Raw genomic sequence first — 20129 nt, 5'->3', positions numbered from 1 at the left:
TACCAAATCCTAGAATGTTAGAAAGAAGTACTTTAATACAAAAAAAAGAGAATGCACTGTTATTTATATTTGTACATATTTGGATCTCAGAATTCAAGCAATTACCTTGCTGGCAATTCTGTTTTAACTGGAAAATCAAATTGGCAAATGGAAGGTATATATGTCATTATTTCCATTTCTATACCCATGCCAGGCATTATCAATTGCCCAGGCTGCTGTTTCCAAATAGATCTAGATGCACCCTCAGTATCCTTTTCAGACCACGGTAGCAGAAAGGCACTTAATTACAGATGGCTCTTGAGATAAGACACTTTTGCTGCCTCTGGTTTAACCTTACTACTTCACAGGGTGATCTCCAGACCACCCTGTGGGTACTTCCTGGGAGTTTATCATCTGGAAAACAGCATCTCAGCCCCGTTTCAGACCTACTGAATCTGAACCTGTATTTTAGCAAGATTTCCAGAGATTCTTTTGCAAACTAAGGTTTAATAAGCTCTGGAAGTGCATTGACTGCATGATACATTGGTTAGGAGAAGTTCTCCAACTTTAGCATGCATCAAAATCACTGAGTTAAACATTTGTTAAAACACAGATTGCTGGGCCCCGCCCCATGGGAGCTTTTGATTAAATACGTATGAGGCAGTTCTTCAAACAAGTTTCCAGGTAATATTGTAGCTGCTATTCTTGGGTCACATTTGGGAACTGCTTCGTCAGAGCCATAGGAACACTTTGGAATATCTCCAGGATCTTTAGAAGATGAAGACAGCAATTTCCTTCTATAATTCTTGTTTCATCTTGTGAGAACCAGAATTCTGGTCCATCTGTCAGAACCAGAATTCATGGTTTAATATAGCATAACATTTAGTATGTCCTTATGTTCATAGATCTAAAAGGCAACCTCTGTTACTTGAGAATTGCTGCTATCATTCCCTTGGTCATTTAGTAACACTTTGGGTAGTTGTCCACATTATACTTGATATTGAGAGAATCTAAGGAAAGTTAAAATGCAGTGCTGAGCTTCAAAATGTGTATCCACTTAAAAGAGAATAAATGCATAAATAATAAGTTAAGACAACAGTACAGGAAGTGGCATCAGATGGCAAAGGGACATTTTGTGTCATGGACCACATGTGATTTAATTTCAGAGAGGAAGGATAACTGCAACAGGCTTACATACAGGGCTGTGTACATTCAGCCTAGTTAGAGTAGAAAGTCATTATATATAGAATAGATGGAAGATTGAAGGGGGAAGCAGGCCAGGGCAAGAAGTCACTTCCCATTTTTTAACGCTACAGAGGTTGTTTTAAAACTCAATCTTCCTTTGGTCTGGCATCTTGGTCAGTTCAAGCTGTTATAACAAAAATGCTGTAAACTGCAAGAGTTAAACAACAAAGAATTGTTTTTCATAAGCCTGAAAGCTGAAAGTTTGAAATTAGACTGCCAACATTTGTTAGGTTCTTTGCAAGGGTCCTTCTCCTGGTTCACAAAGGCTGCCTTTTGGCTATATCTTTTCAGGCAGAAAAAAATCAACTCCACCCTGTCTTTTCTGATATAGACATTAATTCCACAGTCACGAACTTATTACTCCCCCCCCAAAGTCCCATCTCCTAATACCATCACAATTCTCAAGTAACAAGCTGCCCGGGTCATAGAGCTTCTTCATCCGTCACATGTGGGTTAGAGTTTTAACATATGAATTTGGGGCAGGGGGACTCCAACATTCCATCAATAACATCTGGATAATTATAAATCAATGTCATCAGCATTGTAGATCAGGCTATATAGTGGGCACAAAGAGACAACCTGTATCCCAGAGCAAAAGAGACAAATAGCTTATAGAGATGATGGGGGCGGGGCAGCAGCAATTCAATAATAGGGACACAACTTTTATTGGTCTCCTACATTGTCAGGTACTAGCGCTAAATAACTGTCACTCAGTCTCATTTAGCCCAAACTTTAGTGTATTATGTAAACGTCAAACCTCCACTTTACATGTGAAAATATGCACGTAGAAGAATGCATATAAGGTTGGAGAACTTGACCTATTCAAATCCAGGCTGATCCACAGGGAGGGGGTTCGTCATCCATGAATCCTGAGGGATCAGACCTGCATGGATCACCCGTTTCCTTCTACACATATACTCTGAGTCAGCGTAGAACCCGAAAAGCAACTGAGAGGAGGAAGGAATACTACGAATTAAAGTGGAGGAACCTGTGGGGCTAGCGCATCGGAGGCGCGGACAGGGAGGGATTCCTACTTGTAACGCAGCAAGGTTTGGCCGGAGCCTGCCGGGGTCACGGAGCTTCTCCAGGCTTCCTCCGGCCACTCTAATTACAGAGTCTGTGGTAGGTTGCGAGGAGGAGCTGTCTTGGGGCGGGAGGCTTCCCTGAGCATTGTATTTGCCTATAAATACTTCAAATAGTTAAGTGAAATGTGCAGCCTTTGAAAGCTGAAAAGGAAGCTGTGGGGCGCCCCCGCCCCCCCGACCCGCCTGGAAGAGCAGGCAGAGGAGAGGAGAAATGGCTGGCGCGTTCTTCACGCGGGAGACGAGGAACCGCCCTGTCCAAGCTAGATGGGGGGCAGCGAGGCTGTGGGCGTGCCTCCGGAAGACTCAAACCGTTAAGGTGACCAGAATAATTTGAAAAAGGAAACGAACTTCCCCTGAACCGTGCCCGAGGGGCCCCGAGGCGGGAGTTTGTGTTCGAAAGGGCATTTTTCAAAAGAAGGCTTCAGGGATATGGGGGTGTCGGCCCTCCGGTGGCGCGCGACTGGAGCAGTGCCGCAGAGCTGCCACCAGCCCGCTTTGTACTTGCTGCCAAGCGCGGCCCCAGAGTTTCGGCGGCGGCCCCGGAGTTGAGACCACGCCCCCTTTGCAGTGAGAGCCGCGGCCTCTGATTGGCGCGCTGCAGACCAATGGGAGCGTTGGGACGGTCCAGGCTGTCAGCGCGCGCCGTAGCCGCGCCGGCCTCAGCCTGTCCTTCCCTGCGCTGAGCCCCGCAGCCAGCGCTGCCTTCCCGGGAAGCGCGGCAGCCGCTAGCGAGCGCAGCCCTGCCCAGCTTGCCAGCCGCGCGTCCCGGTGCTCGCGCCCCACGGCCACAGCCTTGCTGCGCTATAGCGCACGGAGCATGTGCAGACTCGTAGGCGCTAAGGTGCTATTTGTCCGAGGGGCTTCTGGGCAGTGGTGACTGTCGCGCTGAGAGAGACCTTTTGGGGGCTCTTGTCGCGCCTTTGCTGCGTCGCGGGTGACACTGCGGTGCTCGCGAGCAGGGTGGCAACCGCCTCTCCGTGGAGACGTCTTCGGCTCTGTGCGCCCCCTCTCTCTCCTTCCTCCGCCGCTCTCTCCTTCCCTCACCCGCTCACACCCGCCTCTTCAGAGAGGACTCGTGCGTTCCCGCCGGCTCGCTCTCTTCCAAAGGGATCTCACTTCGGAGATGCAATGACAAGTTAATATGGGCTTCCGAGTTTCGGTTTCCCGGGAGGAAAATTGCCAGAGGCAGCAGTCCCTGAACGCCCAGAGCTCTTGAACAGGCCGCCCTGAAGGGGCGTGAGACCCGGCTCCAGTATCCGTCCAGGTGGGACCGGCTGAACGCAGTGACCAGTCCCCCACCTCATCCCGGCACCCAGAGGACGCGCTTGCCGGATTGTTCGGAGCTCCCCGACCCGGGGATTCTTTTTTTCCTCCGCTGGTGGTGGGCGCCTCGCGGGCCGAGGCCCGGCGCCTGCTCTGCTGCCCGCGCTGCCTTTAGCGGTAGCCTCCGCCGCCGCTGCCAGGGACGTGCTGGGAAAGCCGAATCCCCGGGAGAAGATGCCGGCCATCCTGGTAGCCTCCAAAATGAAGTCGGGACTGCCCAAACCCGTGCACAGCGCTGCGCCCATCCTGCATGTGCCCCCGGCCCGGGCTGGCCCTCAGCCCTGCTACCTTAAGTTGGGAAGCAAGGTGGAGGTGAGCAAGACCGCCTACTCCAGCCAGATCCCGCTGAAATCGCAAGGGCTGCAGGAACCTGCAGGGGAGGGGCTCCCGCTGCGGAAGAGCGGTTCGTTGGAAAACGGGTTCGATACCCAGGTGAGAGGTGCTGTGTGCTGGGGCACTGTTATGTGGGGATGGGTGAATACTTCAACTGGGGAGGGCACGTTCAGATGGGAGAAAGAGAGGGCAACCATTTGCCTTAGGCTGGCCGATTGCAGGGGTTCTCAAGGAGAGTGGGCCGGCCAGTGGGTGTGGCCCGGGTGCCCGAGGTTAGCCTAAGGTGCTTTGCATATCCCGAGTGCGGGCATGCTTGCGGCATCTGGGGATGGGGGATGCACTTCTTTTTGAGGTGTTCTCAAAAAGCGTGTACAGCACTGGAAATGTCAAGTCCTGCATTTTGAGGGCTTGGCTCTAAGAAGGCAGTGTCTGCTGCTGCCGCTGTGCCTGTCTGCCGGTTCTGCAGAGGTTTGGTCCCTGCCAACGAATGGTCTGAGCCTTATTGGGTTCGTAGCTCCCTGACCTAGCTGCAAGATCCAGGAAAAGGGGGCCGGGGGCTGGCAGTGAACCTTCTCTCCTCTTGGCTCTAGACGGCCTTGTCCCTATCCCATTCTTAGGGAATCGAGTTCCAGCAAGGTGCTGGGACTGCAGGCAGATGGAGACTTCGAGCGTCTTAGCTGGCTGTAGCGGTGGGGTGGGGGTGGCTGCTTGGCATGGCGGCCCGAAGATAAGCCCCTCCTTCCTGGGTAGGAGAACCAGAGGTTGCTAGCCGGGGTGACTGAGGAGGTGGGAGTGAGGGTAGGGACCGGGATGGGAGAATTGCTGGGAGAGAAATGGTGACTTGTACCTTTGCAGATAGAGCCGGCATCAACCCAGTTCCCCAGTTCTGCTGGGTGACAGGCTCAGGCCGTGCAATCTCTTTTAAGGAAATCCGCAAGGGCCAATCAGGTTCTCTTGGCCTCCTGCCCTCCCTGCTGCATTTCCCCCCTCTTCTGGTAGGAGGGAGCAGGGGCATGCTGTATTTTCTTGGCAGCCAGTCATCAGGGACTTTTGGGGACAGACCGACCTGACGGATGTGACTGTCCTGGTAGGGAAAGGCTGGAAGCCAGAGGGGGAGTTTTGGGGCTGGTGTAGGGGAAGTGGCAACAGACCAGCTGACCTTTTTGGCAGGCACTTCCCTGCTGACACTGTCCCCACCTTCTCCTGGAGCTTTCTCTGATCAGAGGCTAGAGCTCAACACATTCCTAGACTTTCTGATGGAGGAACTGGAGCTGGAAGCTAATTGTAAGCAGACTTTTGGAACTCTAGGCTAGAGAAGGCCCTCCAAGCAGATTAAGCTCCCGCACCAGGCTGATAAGCATGGCCCTTGCTGCTGCACTTGCTAAACATTTTTGGAAGCTGACAGCTTTGAGTGATGGTGTGTGGGAGGAAGGCAAGATTTCCTCCCATGCTCCTGGGCCCTGTCTCTGCTAGGGTTGTGTGCTCTGTTCTTTTTCTGTTGTTAGCCACAGAATTTGTCCAGGGGGCTCTGAAACGGGGGTGAGTGTGACAGTGCCTCCTGCTAGTTCTCCATGGAGCAGGGATTAGAAGGTGTAGCGGACAGTGTGCTGGAGACCAGGACAGTGACTCAGAATGTGACACATACGCTTGAGCGTGATGAGGAGGGCTCGAGGAATGAGGGGGAAGATAAAAGATAGGACTGTTCATAGCCAGGCAGCTGTCTAGTTTTGCCCATTTGACCCTTCAATTAACAAACGTTGTTGGAGAACTTGCAGTGGGCTGGCTCTGGAAAGGTGATTCATTATGCTGTCCCCTGAAAATATGTCCTCCAGCTTCTCCCTGATGGGCTCGCTGGGCCCTGTTCCCTGAAGACATTGCTTCCCTTCTTCCTTGTTGGCCCACAATCCCTAGCATCCTCTCAGACCACCTCAATGGCCCACATGCACTGATCATGAAGATGGTTTGGATAGACTGTTAGGAAACCAGCCACTTTCCAGTGGACCATCCTGGATTTACCAGCTTCCCCTCTCCTTGACAGTATCCAGGGTTCCTAGGGACCGTGACAGGTGGCAGATCCTTGTTCTCATAGCCCCACCCTGACATCAAAGTGACTTTGTCAAAAGGAATTTTGCCTATTTGGTAAGGATGTCCCTACATTCTGACTGACATGGGGCACACTCACCTTTCAGAAAAGTCCCTTGAATATGGCTTGAGGACTGAGTCTGAATTGCCATCTGGTAATTCCCTGGTCCAAAACCTAGTGTTTATCATAAGAAGACAACCAGGAAATGATGAATGATGTTTCAAGGCCTCTGCCTCCCTTTTATTCAGGGGACTTTTGGCAGGAGGCTGTTGTGCAGTGGCTAAAAAAGCACAGGTATTTAAAACATGTGCATATCATTGATGTCTTATATATCTGTCTTGTACTAGCTGGGTGACCTATTCCATTAACTTCTCTGGGCCTCAGTGTTCCCATTTGTAAAAATGGGCATAAACAACACAAGACTTGTGAGAATTAAAAAAAAACAAAATGTGTTCAGTGTAGTTTCTGACAAATAAGGAATAGTTAATAAAATTGGTTATTTATATTGCTAACTCCAGGGATAGAGTATGTTGAACCCAGATCTAATACCCTCTAAATGAGAAAAAAATATGCTTATTCTCTCAAATCCTTATTAGGAAGGTATCAGTCTGTTCACAAGGATTTATAGAACCTCTACTGTATACCTTATACAGTACCAGACTCAATGGGATGATGAAGGAAGGGCAGGACCACTTGTCACATGCCTAATGTGACAGCCTCTTTACACACAATCTCATTTATCTTTCCATAAATACTTAGAGCAGGTATGACACATCCATTTTCTATGATAACAATATTAATAATGGCAGATCCTTACATAGTACTTCCTAGGTGCTAGGAATTGTTCTAAGTGCTCACCATAAAATAACTCATTTCAGTCTTATAACAATGCAATGAGATAAGTGTAATTATCCCCACTTTAGACACATGGAAATCAAGACAAAGACCGGTTTAGTAACCTTGTGAGTAGCAGAGGTAAAATTAATACTTGGACAGTCTGGCTCTGGACTCCAACCCCTTAACTATGATTCTGTACAGAGGTGGCTACTGAGCCTGCCCAATAACCTGTGGGCTCTGATTTATAAGACCCCAGCTGTAACCATTGAGCTTGAGGCTCAGCAAAGTTCAGTCACTTGTTCTAGATCACTTAGTGTGGCAGAGCAAGGAGCCTAGCTGAGTTAGCTTCCATGCCTCTGATCTGCACCCTGCATTGCTACCTCCCTCTATAATGCTCTATCAGGCCCACAGAACAAATGAGACATGGCTTGGGCCTTGGGGATTTTATTATCTAGCTGGAAGGCTTAACTATGTACCCAACAGAGACAGCTAAGAAATGTGCTTGGAGCTGGGAATTCAAGGTTCTGGAAGGAAGGGAAGGTCCTCATGGAGGAGGCAGGAGATGGGCTGGGCTTGAAAGATGGGCAGGAATGGCTGGTGGGGAGAGAAGGGGAGAATGAGCAACCCCAGAAAGGATCATGAAGTGCCACACAGTGGTGCAAAGTGGGAGTATGTGTCACTTCATGCAACAAGTAATTGCTTGGGATCTGGCATCTTCCATTTAAAAAGGTGATGAAGAGAAAAACCAGAGGCTTTGCAGTGGAAGGAGATACTGGCTTCCTGGTGGATGGTATTTCTGAACATGCAGTCTGGAGGTGAGAGGCTGGAGAGATGGTATCCAGTAAGGACCTGGTTTACAACAGAGCCTTGGGAAATGATGGTGATTATTATTATTAAGTTGTGGTTCGGAATATTCGATGTGGTCATCACAGGGAAAACTATAACTGCTGTTTTTGACCCAGCAGCTCTCCTTAGCCAGTGACTTCCCTTTGGCCCCCAAGCCTGCTCTCCATCTCCACCAAGTACAAGAAGACAACTTGACCATCGAATAGCCCCACCATGAACCCCTGAAGCCCCTCACTCAAGCATCTCCCCAAAACCTCCAGCTGGTTTTCAGCCTCCAGTGGAGGAAACTGCTCTGCAGCCACACATCTCTCCTGCATCCCCTGAGATACCTGGGCCTTCCCCTAAGAACCACCATCTATAGCTTCTACTCTATAAATTATGACTATGTGCAAAGAATTGTTTTAGAGACATGCTCTGAGTTTGGAAATCTTCTTTGGCCAACCTTCAGATAAGGAACACTTCCGAGCAATTTGAGGAGACATTAAACCTATTTTTAAGAAGCAGTGGTGGAGGGGGGCGGATAATACATGTAATACTTTGATATTTCCTGTTTTTAGGAGCTCGTGTTTAGCTTGCAACCCTTTTCTTTGAAAAAGCAATTACAAATGATTGAAATCCTCTGTGAGTGTTTTAGATGTTTAAAAAGAAAGCGTGGGTGAGGCCCCTGGGAGGAGAGTGCCGCTCCAAGCTCACAACCTGTCGCGCGACTTTGCCCCATTGTGTTTTGATTAGAATCCTTGCTCCATCATCAAAGTTGATTATGGATTTGATTAGTGCATTTTTCTGCTATTGTGTTATTCCCTTTCTTCTCTTTCTCATTTCTTGGAGGGCAATGTGTAGTGTGGTTATCTGCCAATATGCAAGAATGTTTATAACTCACATATTATTGCTTATTCCATGGGTTAATTTTCTAAAGACATTTTAAGGGTGGTATGGGTTGCTTATTTAGGGTATCATTTTGTGTGTATATATCTGTGTATAAATACATCTACTTCTGGATATGTGTATACACACACACACACACACACACATACACAAATATATACACATGGAACAGCTTAGAGTGTAGAGCACATGTAAGCACACACATCAAAGGCAGGGCTAGAGGAGTTACAGCCTGAATACTAGCTTTCAGAATGGCTAGGTTTGCTTCTTCCTTCTCATAGTCTCTTCCTCTGCAACCACGATTTTAAGCCCCAAATCATGGTGTCCATGAGGGTAGGCTTAAGATAGGTGTTCTAATTAGGCCTCTGCAAATCTCCTGAAGCCAGTCTGGGGAAACCAAACCACCCAGCGAGATTTTTAGCTTAAGGTCAGAAATTCTTATTTCTTAAAATCAGCCTCAGTTACAGAACATCTGCTATGTGCCAGGTCATCTGCAGGGCTCTATATACATTATATATACATTAATTATTTAATTTGAGACATGAGAAACTGAGCAAAATGCAAAAATAGTTATCACAATTTATGTGATCAAGAGAATCATCACTTGAAGGCAAGTTCTCCATGTTGGTTGGTTAGGCTTCAGGGAGACACACATCTGGATTCGAATCCAGGCTTGGGCAAATTACTTAATCTCTCTAGACCTCAGTTTTTGCTTTGTTTTCATCTGCAAAGCAAAAATGGTGTTGCATATAATTTGGCTGTGAGGACTCAGTGAGATACTACAGGTAGATGGCCAAGCACAAAGTCTGTCCCAAGCTAAGCAAGAGAGATGCCATCTTGCCTATTTTTATTTTTATTACCCAAGGTCAGAGCCAAGCTTGGCTAGTGTCTGTCTCATTCTAAGCCCATGTTCTTTCCACCCTACCTTTCTGCCTCCCACATGCATGGCTGATTACATAGAAGGACAGATGGCTTGCTCTGTGGAAGCAGAGAGCCTAGCAGGGCTTTGGTTAAATGATTGGGGAGCAAGCATAAATTAAGAACAATGTCATCCAAAGAAGTTGTAATCCAAAGCTTTTCATCAAAACTTCCACATTTTGGTTTCAGACAGGCCATCTCTATGACGTTAATCAAACGGAGGGATCTGCTACAAACCACCCTTGTGGGAGGTCTCCTTTGTACATTCATCTCAGCTGACACTGTAGAGGTGGTTGAATGCAGCTGCCCAATGTGCTGGCCCAGCCCAGGACAAAACCAAGAATGAAACGGTCCCATTGCCTGGACTTCTTAATGGCTCATTATTGTTCTGGGGGCAGAAGGAAAGCCCTTTCCTCCCGTAGCTGGCATGGTTATAGTGGGAGCTGGACCTTGTGATCAGTTTGGCCATTAAGGTGCCCCAAGGCATGGCTAGCTGCCCAATGGTGTTTTACCAATTGTCACAGGGCCAGTTTCAATAGCTACTCTGTCTTGTGGTCACATTGTTCAAAGAGATGGACAATGTGTTCCTAGAATGTCTTGACCAGAATGGGCCATGTGATTTGCGGAACAAAACTTGGTCAGGCTTTTTTGCTTCAGTCTATGCTAGACAATAGCAAGTGACTCAAAAGTTTTCACAGGGACCCCAGGTCACCCACACAAAACCTTAAGAATGACTCATGACTTAGTATCCCTTTCCCAAGGAGAACAGAACCTCTCTTGTCTTTTGCAAACAATGACCCCACAGCCTCAGAATATTTTTTCTTTCTTTTCAAGTGAAACCTTGATATCATCAGTGAATTTGGGGTTATTTTACCTCCACCACACCCTGTCATGCTGGGAGAGAAGACAGGGTAGAAATGGGGGTGTTTTAGTCAGTTTTTTTATTTCTACTGTGACCAAAAGACCTGATAAGAATAATTAGAGGAGGAAAAGTTTATTTGGAAGCTCACAGTTTCAGAGGTCTCTGTCCATAGATGGCTGACTCCATTGCTCCAGGTCCAAAGTATATCAGAACAACATGGTAGGCAAATGTGGTAGAGGAAAGAAGCTGGGAATCTGGTACCAGGAAGCAGAAAGAGAGCTCTGCTCACCAAGGACAAAATATAAATCCCAAAGACAGGCCCCCAGGGACCCAACTCCTCCAGCCACACCCAACCTGCCTAAAATTACCACCAAGTTAATCCCTATTAGGGATATAATGCACTGATTAGGTTAAACCTTTTACAACCCAATCATTTCATCTCTAAACTTTAGCATTGTTTCACACATGAGCTTTTGGGGAATACCTAATCTAAACCATAACAGGGGTCTTGGTCAAAATAATTATAAGAAACTAATTCCCAGGGTTCTTTTGGAGCCTTTGAAGAAAATTGTCATACACAATAAAATTATAAAAATAATTATTATGATAGTTTTTGACACTGATTGAACACAGCCTCTGTACCAGCATAATGCATAGCACTCAATATGTGTCATTTCATTTAATGCTAACAGCATCTCATAAGGCAGGTGCTGCTTCCTGAGGAGGACTAGGAGTCACAGCTCTGGGAGTCAGCAACTATGGTTCTAGATTGGTCTCTTTTGACCCTTTGCAAGATGACCTTCAGCAAGTCATATTGTCTTTCTGAGCTTCAGTTACCTAACTCATAAAAATGGAAAGGATGTTTTACCTTCTACTGAAGAGTTATTGTGAGAGGCAATTATCATAGACAAGGCACTGCCTTAAGCATCTTACTCCGTAAATACCCTTTGAGAAAAATCCAGGTGCAGAGAGGTTAAGCTACTGTTCCAAGTAGCACAGCTAGGAAGTTTTGAACCCATATCTGTTTGACCTCCAAAGTCAAAGTTCTTACAAATAGCAAATGTGAAAGCATTTTGGAAAAAATATCTGAAAAGGCATCATTACTACTGAATCAAAGTAAATTGTCCTGAGGCCCATTTAGGATCATCATCCTGAGCATAACTAGCAGGACTAGTTCTAGAGAGAAGAAGGGGAAAAAATGAGAAATTTGATTTGAAATCATTTGTTTGCACAAGGAAGTAATACAGATAAGTTCCAATTATGGATTATTCTTTAAGACAGTGGGCTTGGGACCTTTAAAACTGCCAATGTCCTGAAAGATAAAATTAAAAGGCAGGTGAAGGACTTTTTCAGCAAAGAGATCAAAGAGTTATTTATGATGGCCAAATCCAATGAGAGATCCTTAACTAGATCCCAGATGAGCAAAACCATACATGTCACATAGACCATTCTGGAGAAGTTGGAGGTATTTGAATGTAGAATGTATAATAGGTAGTATTGTTCTATCTATGTCAATGTAAGACAATGTCATTTTTCTTGGAAGAAAATATTGCTGAAATATTTAGAAGTGAAGTGTGTTGATGTCAGCAGCTAGGTTTCAGACAGCTCAGGGGGAAAACGGTGAGAATATCTGCAGAGAGGAGAAAGCAAATGTCATAAAATGTTAACAACTGGTGAATCTAGGTGAAAATGTGTGTGTAATTCCTTCAATTTTTTTTTTGTAGGCTTGAAGTGTTTCAAAATAAAATGTTGGAAAACAAGACAAAGCCCTGGCTGAATAGTACACGTTACCAATGCCCTTGATACCTATGTCGAACCCACAAGAACATAAATGAAATAGTGAAATAGTTGTGTGTGTGTGTGTGTGTGTGTGTGCGTGCATGTGTGTGCGTGCAAAATCATCATTGCCTGCCCAAGAGTGTCTCTCCAGACTCGGGACTCCTTATCCTTTCTGGTGTTGCGTGGATATCTTGGCTTCATTCTTTGATCTGTCATGAGCATGGTTGCTGGCTGACATTTTGGGGAAGTCACAAGATCTGGTTTCATTTGATAAGCTTTTATAAAAACCTAAAATGTTTCCAAGGTGGCAAATGTAAAGGAAATTTTTCAAATGAAGAAATTCTAAAAGAATCCAAGCCCCAGGTTGAGCCCGACCAGGCCAGGCACTGAGATGGTAAAGATACGAGTGGAGGCTAGCTTTTCTCTGCCTTGAACTTCTTTCTCTCCCTGTTTGGGTCTCTTTTGCCTGGCTAAATCCTCCCACTTCTACCCATTCCAATTTAGACCCCCTCCAGGAGCCTTCTGCTACCACCATGACCTGGGTGGTTTCTCCCCTGTGACTCCCAGGGCCTCCTCTATAGCACCCCCACCTGGAACTGTGACTTCCAGGAGGTCAAGGATGTGTCTCTCTTGATCCCTTCTGGTACATAATGGCCTAATTCTTAGTAAATACTTGCAGAAGAGAAGAAAGTAGAGGGGAAGAGATTAAAGAAAGGACTGGAAAACAGGAGTGGATAATGAGCAGGAGGTCTGGATCTAGAATGTCCCCCAAAGGACCATGTGTCAAAGGCTTGGTCCCCACCGAGGCGCCACTGGGATGTGCTGGAAACTTTAGGAGGTGGGTCCTCCTGGGAGGTCTTCAGGTCATTGATGGCCCTCATTTGAAGGGGATCGTGGCTTCTTCTTCCTTCTCTTTTCACTCCCTAGACACGAGGTAAGTGATTTTGCTCTACCACACTCTCCCACCATGATGTGCCACCACAGGTGTAAGAGCAATGGGGCAACCAGTTATGGACTGGAACTGCCAAATCTATGAGCTACCATAAACTTTTCTCTTTATAAGTTGATTATCTCAGTTATTTGTTATAGTAACAAAAACTGCCCAACACAAGCTGCATTCATAAAGCTGTAGCTCAACCATATAGATTCTACAGAACTTTCTCCCAGGGTATGAACCAAGAAGGTCACATCATGAGAGTAGCCAAGCCTAGGACACATAGGTTGGGTAACCTGCACAATGGCTGAGGCCATCATCAAAGCTCTTCAATGCTAGGTCATTGGGAAACTTGCCTGGTCTGACTGAACAGAGAGTGCACACAAGGCTCATTATACTGTCCAAACTGCTTGGCTGCTCCAGTAGCATCGGATCTCTCTGGATGATGATAATGGGCTACAATGAACTCGATGAGTTTTGTCAGATTCCCTCTGCCCCACTTTGGTGGGAGGACCAGGGAAGGGTTCTCAAGGTCTTTGGCTGCTTAGGAAAAGGGGAAGGTTTAGAAAATTCTTAGAATAGAATAGTACAGGAATAACTCCAATAAACTGAAAAATCTGGAAGTAATTGACAAATTTCTAGGCACATATGACCTGACCAAATTGAATCATAGAAAACCTAAACAGACCAGTATCAAGTAATGAAATAGAAACAGCAATTAAAAGCCTCCCAAAAAAGAAAAGCCCAGGACCTGATGGATTCTCAGCTGAGTTCTCTCAGATCTTTACTGAAGAACTAACAGCAGTCTTTCTCAAATTATACCATAATTGAGAGGGAGGGAATACTCCCAAATACTTTTTTTTTAAAGCCCAAACCAGACAAAGATGCATCAAGAAAAAAATAGTACAGACCAATATCCCTGATAAACCCAGATGCAAAAATCCTTAATAAAATATTAGAAAACTGCATTCGAAAACACATCCAAAAGATAATACACAAGATCAAGTGGATTTCATTCCAGGGATGCAAAGTTAGTTCAACATATGCAAATCAATTAATGTAATTCATCACTTTAGGAACAAAAATCACATGAGCATCTCAATAGATTCAGAAAAGGCCTTTAATAAAAGCCAACACCCATTCATGTTAAAAAAAACACTGGAGAAGAAAATGTAAGGTCAATACTTTATCATATGGGTGTTGGCACTGACTTCCTTAACAAGATCCCCAAAGTGCAAGAAATAAAACCAAGAATCAATAAGTGGGATGCTATCAAACTTAAAAGCTTCGGCACAGCAAAGGAAACTATTAAGAGCATGAAGAGAGAGCCTACAGAATGGGAGAAAATCTTGGTCAGCTACTCCTCTGATAGGGGATTAATATCCAGAATATACAAAGAATTCAAAAACCACAAATAACCCAATCAATAAATGGGAAAAAAACTAAACAGAAACTTCTCAAAAGAAGAATTGCAAATGGCCAACAAATATATGAAAAAATGTTCAACATTTTTAGCAATCAGGGAAATGCAAATCAAAACTACACTATGCTTTCATCTCACTCCAGTCAGAATGGCAACGATTAAGAATGCATACCAGTAAATGCTGGTGAGGTTGTGGGGAGAAAGGAACACTTGTACATTTTTTTGGTGGAACTGCAGACTAGTACAACCACTCTGGAGAGCAGTATGGAGATGCCTCAGAAAACTAGAAATGGAAACACCATATGACCCAGCTATCCCATGCCTTGGTATTTTCCCAAAAGATCTAAAATCGTCATGCTACAGTGACACAAACACCTCATATTTATAGCAGCACAATTCACAATAGCTAAATTATGGAATCAACCCAGATGCCCATTAATAGATGAATTGATTAAGAAATTGTAGTATATATACACAATGGAGTTCTACTCAGCCATTAAAAACAGTGAAATTATGGCATTTGCTGGTAAATGCATAGAAATGGAGACTATCGTGCTTAGTGCGATTAGCCAAACTCAACAACTCAAAGGTCAAATTTTTCTCCCATATGCAGAAGCTAGAGTAAAATAAAGAAAAGGGGGAGGGAAGGATAAAATGACATAAGGAATCAATCAAATACAAATTAATACAGGAGCGAAAGGAAGTCTAATAGAGGAAGGGAGGATGGGAGGGAAATGGGGAAGGGGAAGGGCAGAGATCATGAACTGAAATAGATTTCCATGCATGCATGAGTTTGTTGGGATAAACCCAGCAACTATGTATAACTATAAAGCTGTAATAAAAAAGAAAGAAAGAAAACTAGTTCAGGAATCATGATCACAGCAACTATTATGTGCCATTTCCATAGTCTATTAATCCAGTTTACATTCCTATGCCAAAATAGCACTAAGAAAAGAGATTGACCTACCTCTCCATGGGGAGGCTAAAGATCAAACAGCAGTGTGCACAGTCTTTCAAGGGCCTGTCTTGGCTGCATCACCTCATGGCCAATAGCAGTGGCGGGAGCAGGGGATCACATTCCCAAGTAGGAAGCCATAGCAAGATTCAGGGTCTGTCTCAGGCTTCCTAAGAATTCACTCTCAGGAGAGCTGACCCCAGGAGACCAGTACTCCCAGGGGCACACCCCAACAACCTAAGGGCCTCCCACTAGGCCCTACTTCTCAAGGGTTCTATGCCATCCCAAAGCCACTCCCTGGGAACTTCCGGTGACCCATGAACCTTTTGTGGGTGACATAAACCATATCCAAAGCATAGTACATATAAAATCTAATTTAATCTTCACACTAACTTTCAGAGGCAATATTACTGATCCTGTTTTACCAATAAGGAGAAACACAGGAGTCAGGAGACTAACCTGAGAGGGGTTCTGGGACTTGTCCAGGTCACGTAGTCAGTAGGGACAGCGGCAGGTTTTGAACCCTCTAATTCAAAACCTGTGCTCTTAACCATGCTATTTTGCTAGTAATCAGGGGAGCCTGAGCCCTATACTGAGATGCCACTTTGGATAATCAAACTTCAAACCCTCTTCCTCTTTGGAGCCTACTCCCCCTTTTTTTGGCCTTGGCCCTCCTCACTACTTCCTTCTTATCAGGGCCTCCTGTGCCAGTCCCAGCCTGTCTCCAGAGATTTTGTGTTTAAAGGATGAGTAGCCCCATTTGTTTTTTGCCCACATCCTGCTACAGTCTGGGTACCATCTCCTTCTCCCACGGGGCAGTGGCTGTTGTCCCCCAGGTCACCCCTGTGGTGCTGGCCCCTGTGGGGTCCATGTGCCTTGCAGCTGCAGGACCTCTTTCCTGTCCTCCTGCCACATGCTGCTCAGCTGCAGCTCTGTGCAGTCCCTATTTCATGCTGATTTGCTCTGATTCTTTTCAGACCTTGGAGTGACGCATGTTTACGTCAAAATGCGTGGGCTGCAAGTGTCCCAGCGCAGTCAGACCTTCCGGTGTGTGAGCTTTGGTTGTTAACTGTCTTCCAACCAAGGAAATCAATTCCTGGAAGGAAAAAAATACCACTTAGGTGACAAAGCCAGATTTGGAATAAGCAGGCTTGCTTGGGATGTCTGTTTTGTGATCTGTGCCTCTAGGGACTAGACTCAGGACACCTGAGCCATTGGAGACATTGGGGCCATCTGTTTCCATAACCCCATTGTACAGATGGGGAATCCGTGGCTGAGACAGGTCCCAGCCACTGGTCCTCCAGCTCCAAGGGCCAGAGCACAAACTGGGACTCAGACCTCCTAACTCCTAGTCCAGTGTCCTTTTTACCTCATTCTGAGATGAGATGTTCTGCCCTGAGGAGCCTGATGGTTTAAAGAATTGGGACCAGCCCTGGGCTATATTCTTTCCTCTTCTTTCTAGCAAGTACTTATATTCTTAATTCCTTCAATATTAGGAAGCTTTTGCATTTGACTCAATCAAAAAAAAAAACAGAACCTCTCTGTAGATGGTATAACTGTGACAACTGGTCACCACTGAATACCTCCCCTGGGCCAGACACTTGACGCACATCATCTTCCTGAAGCTTAAGACAATTGGATAAGACTGTTACATTTCACCCATTTCATGTATGAAGTTCAAGGAGGCCAGGAACTTGATCAAGTACAGAGCGAGTTTTGGAACTCTCCACTTTCAAAACCACACTCTTTCTATGCAGCCTCATAGACGCACCCCCTGCACCAAGCTGGAAGTCAGAGAGCCCTGAGATATGATGCTACCTCCCCTCTTACCTACCAGGCATCTAACTTCCCTAGCGCTATCAGGGCCTGGGACATTCTAGGCACTCAATAAATAGTTGCTAAACTGCAGCTCAGGTAAATCAGCCCTGCCAGGCCTCAGTTTCCCAGGGGAAATACTGCATTTCAGTGAGCTGTGTGGGTAAGAGTAGTGTATGTGAAAGTGCCTGTGTGGGGAGATAAGATCACTGCTGTTTACTGAACACTCCGAGCACTTTGTCTGGATTTTCGCATTTAATCATCACAAAAACAATAAGCTACGGGGTGAGTGCTTTTGTGATCATCTCCATTTTAAAGGTGAACTGAGGCATAGAAAATATAAACAGGATCTCCAGCCTCACCCAGAATCCCATAGCCCCTAAGTGGAGGAGCCAGGCTGGAAGTCCAGGAAGTGACAGCCCAGCCAGCATTCCTGCCCTCAGCCTCATCCTCCCTCTGTGCAGGTAACCAAGTCCAAGTCTGGCTGAGGGTACAAGGGGCACAGAGAGGGTAAACAACTTACTTAGATACCTCCAGTAATACCTAGCACTTGCCTTCTGAAGTAACCCGGGCTGTTCCCCTTGCCAGGTGCCATCTCTCTAGCAGGAAAGGAAAACAATTTAGTCCCAGGAAGGACACCTAAGCTGGACATGGTCACCAGGAATGCTGACTGCCCAGTGGACTCCTCAGCTTTCCCCTTCAGTCCCTGCTTCTCGCTCACTTGGAATCGTTTCTTCTCTGGATTGCAGAGCAGAAATCCATATAAATTTGACTTAGTCCCTAGAAATGTTTACCTGGCTAAAAATACGCCAGCTTTGTTATATTTTTAGCCAAATTTAGATTTGATGTATAGGAATTGCTCACGCCCAAGTATTAGGCATGAACTGTTGGGACATTTTGTAACAGGAAGCTGCTGGTTTTCCATTCCAAAGAACTGGAATTAGGTCAGAAATTTGTCATTTGCAAACACCAACTCTCACCACATTCCACTGCTGTTTTTAAGAGTGTCTGGTCACCTGGATTGGTAGGAAGCCGGCCATGGGCGAGGCCAGGCTGGCTGGGCTGCCCTGGTACATTCTCCAAGTCTGGTGGCTTCCAAGCGACCTCGGCTTGGCTCTCCCCTGGCCCAGGCCAATCTGCAGTGTTGCCTTTGGATTAGCATAAGGGCAGACAGGCTGCTTATTTTAGAACTGGAAGGAGAGGAGAGGTATCAATAAAAAACCAGGGCAGGAAAAACCCATTCAGTGGTTTTAAAATATCTCTCTCCCTTAATAGGACAGATTATTTTTGTTTCTTAAAAAATAACTGGTCAATTTCTCCTCAAAACAGTCGGGAAGAGAGACATATGACTGTAATAAAGTGGAGGCAGTGATTGTGGCCTGTAGGCTTCACCAACCTCTCCTGTCCTCATACTTCCAAAGTGTCCTTGCCCCCACCCCACCCCAGACTTGCAGTTTCTGGAGCCTTAGAACTCAATTACAAAGGCCCAGTTTACTTGCCTTTTCATTTTAAAGGCAAGAAAGCTGAGACTCCGGGCTTTTGCACCTGCCGTTCTTTCTACTTTCAATGTCTTCCCCAGACAATGCTCATTCCCTCACCTTTAGTCTTTACTCACCTGTTACCTGATCAGAGGTCCCTTTTTAGACCACCCTATACAAAATAGCAGCATCCAGCTGTCCTTTTACCCTTCTTTGCCTTTATTTTTTTCTTTGGGGCCAGGGCAGTTTTCTCTTGACACTTTCACTGTATGTCTTTTCTCCACTCAACTGTTGGCTCCATGGGAGCCTGGACTTTATCTGTCTTGGTCACAACTGTATCCCCTGAATCTAGAACAGAGCCTGGTACATAGTAAGCACTTACTAAATATTCAGTGAAGGAAGGACCGGGGCTTGAAGAAGGTTTCAGGCAGAGCTGGAACTAGTATGATGATCTGAGCCCCAGTCCAAGGCTGGCTGCTGCCCTCTTTCTCCAGACTCTACTAAGGAACCTACAGAGCATCTCTTAAAATGCTAATAGGTTGGCACAGGTGTGAGGTCACACACCTATAATCCTCAGGAAACTGATTCAGGAGGATTATAAGATTGAAGCCAGCCTTGCTCCACAATCAAAGGATGCCCCATCTCAAAATTTAAAATGTCAGGGAATAGCTCCGAGATAGAGCTCCCCTGGTTCCATGCCCAGTACTGCAAAAAATAAAAAAATGAGAGTTGCTAATGGGTTGAAACCTTGTCCTTTAGACAGCTTTTCCTATTTAGTGGTGGCTTTTAGTGCAAAGGATTGTGAGTTAGGCTGGAAAAAGGTATGTTTTTGCCTGTGGAATTCTTACCCATGAGCAGATTCTTACTTTGTTTAGGGTAAAGCTGGCTCCAAGAGGCCCAGCATAGGATGTGGAGATGGATTCTACTATGACTTCAGTGTTTCTTGGTTTTTCTTTCTTTTGGTTCACTTTTTGTGATCTAAACACTTGCTAATGAAGTGTGGTCTGTGAACCAGCAGCAATGGCTTCACCTGAAGCTTATTAGAAATTCAGGATCTCCAGATCTCCAGCCTCACCCCAAATCTTCTGAATCCCAATTTGCGTTTTAATGAGATCCTAGATGCAAACTCAAGTTTAACAAACAGAGAAGTGTTTATGCCCCAACCCTACATAATTCCTGAGAGAAATGCCTTTCCTACAAAATACTCCATGGCCGGACCTGGCAGCACAGCCCCCCACCCCTTGCCCCGTAACCCCACCCTGTGCTTGGAGATGGAAAGAATGGGCAGGGCAGCCCTTAGAAGAAAGTCATTCCAGAGTCTGTAGCTCTTATTTCCTGTGTGTCTTGGT

At 45.8% G+C, this 20129-nt stretch overlaps 1 protein-coding gene across 1 annotated transcript in view; it reads left to right on the top strand.

The window, feature by feature from the left end:
* The first annotated feature begins 3787 nt into the window (after positions 1-3787).
* The window catches only part of Nav2 (neuron navigator 2), a 378669-nt gene continuing 362327 nt past the window's right edge, over positions 3788-20129 (top strand). The window contains exon 1 of the mRNA XM_027936586.3: positions 3788-4064. Coding sequence (XP_027792387.2) covers positions 3807-4064 — 258 coding nt within the window. The 5' untranslated portion in view covers positions 3788-3806. The remainder of the gene's footprint in view (positions 4065-20129) is intronic.

Source organism: Marmota flaviventris, chromosome 9 (genome assembly GCF_047511675.1).
Source record: "Marmota flaviventris isolate mMarFla1 chromosome 9, mMarFla1.hap1, whole genome shotgun sequence".
In the NCBI taxonomy this organism is placed as follows: Eukaryota; Metazoa; Chordata; class Mammalia; order Rodentia; family Sciuridae; genus Marmota; species Marmota flaviventris.
Note: the sequence above shows the minus strand (reverse complement) of the source record. Positions and strands in the feature narration are given on the sequence as shown.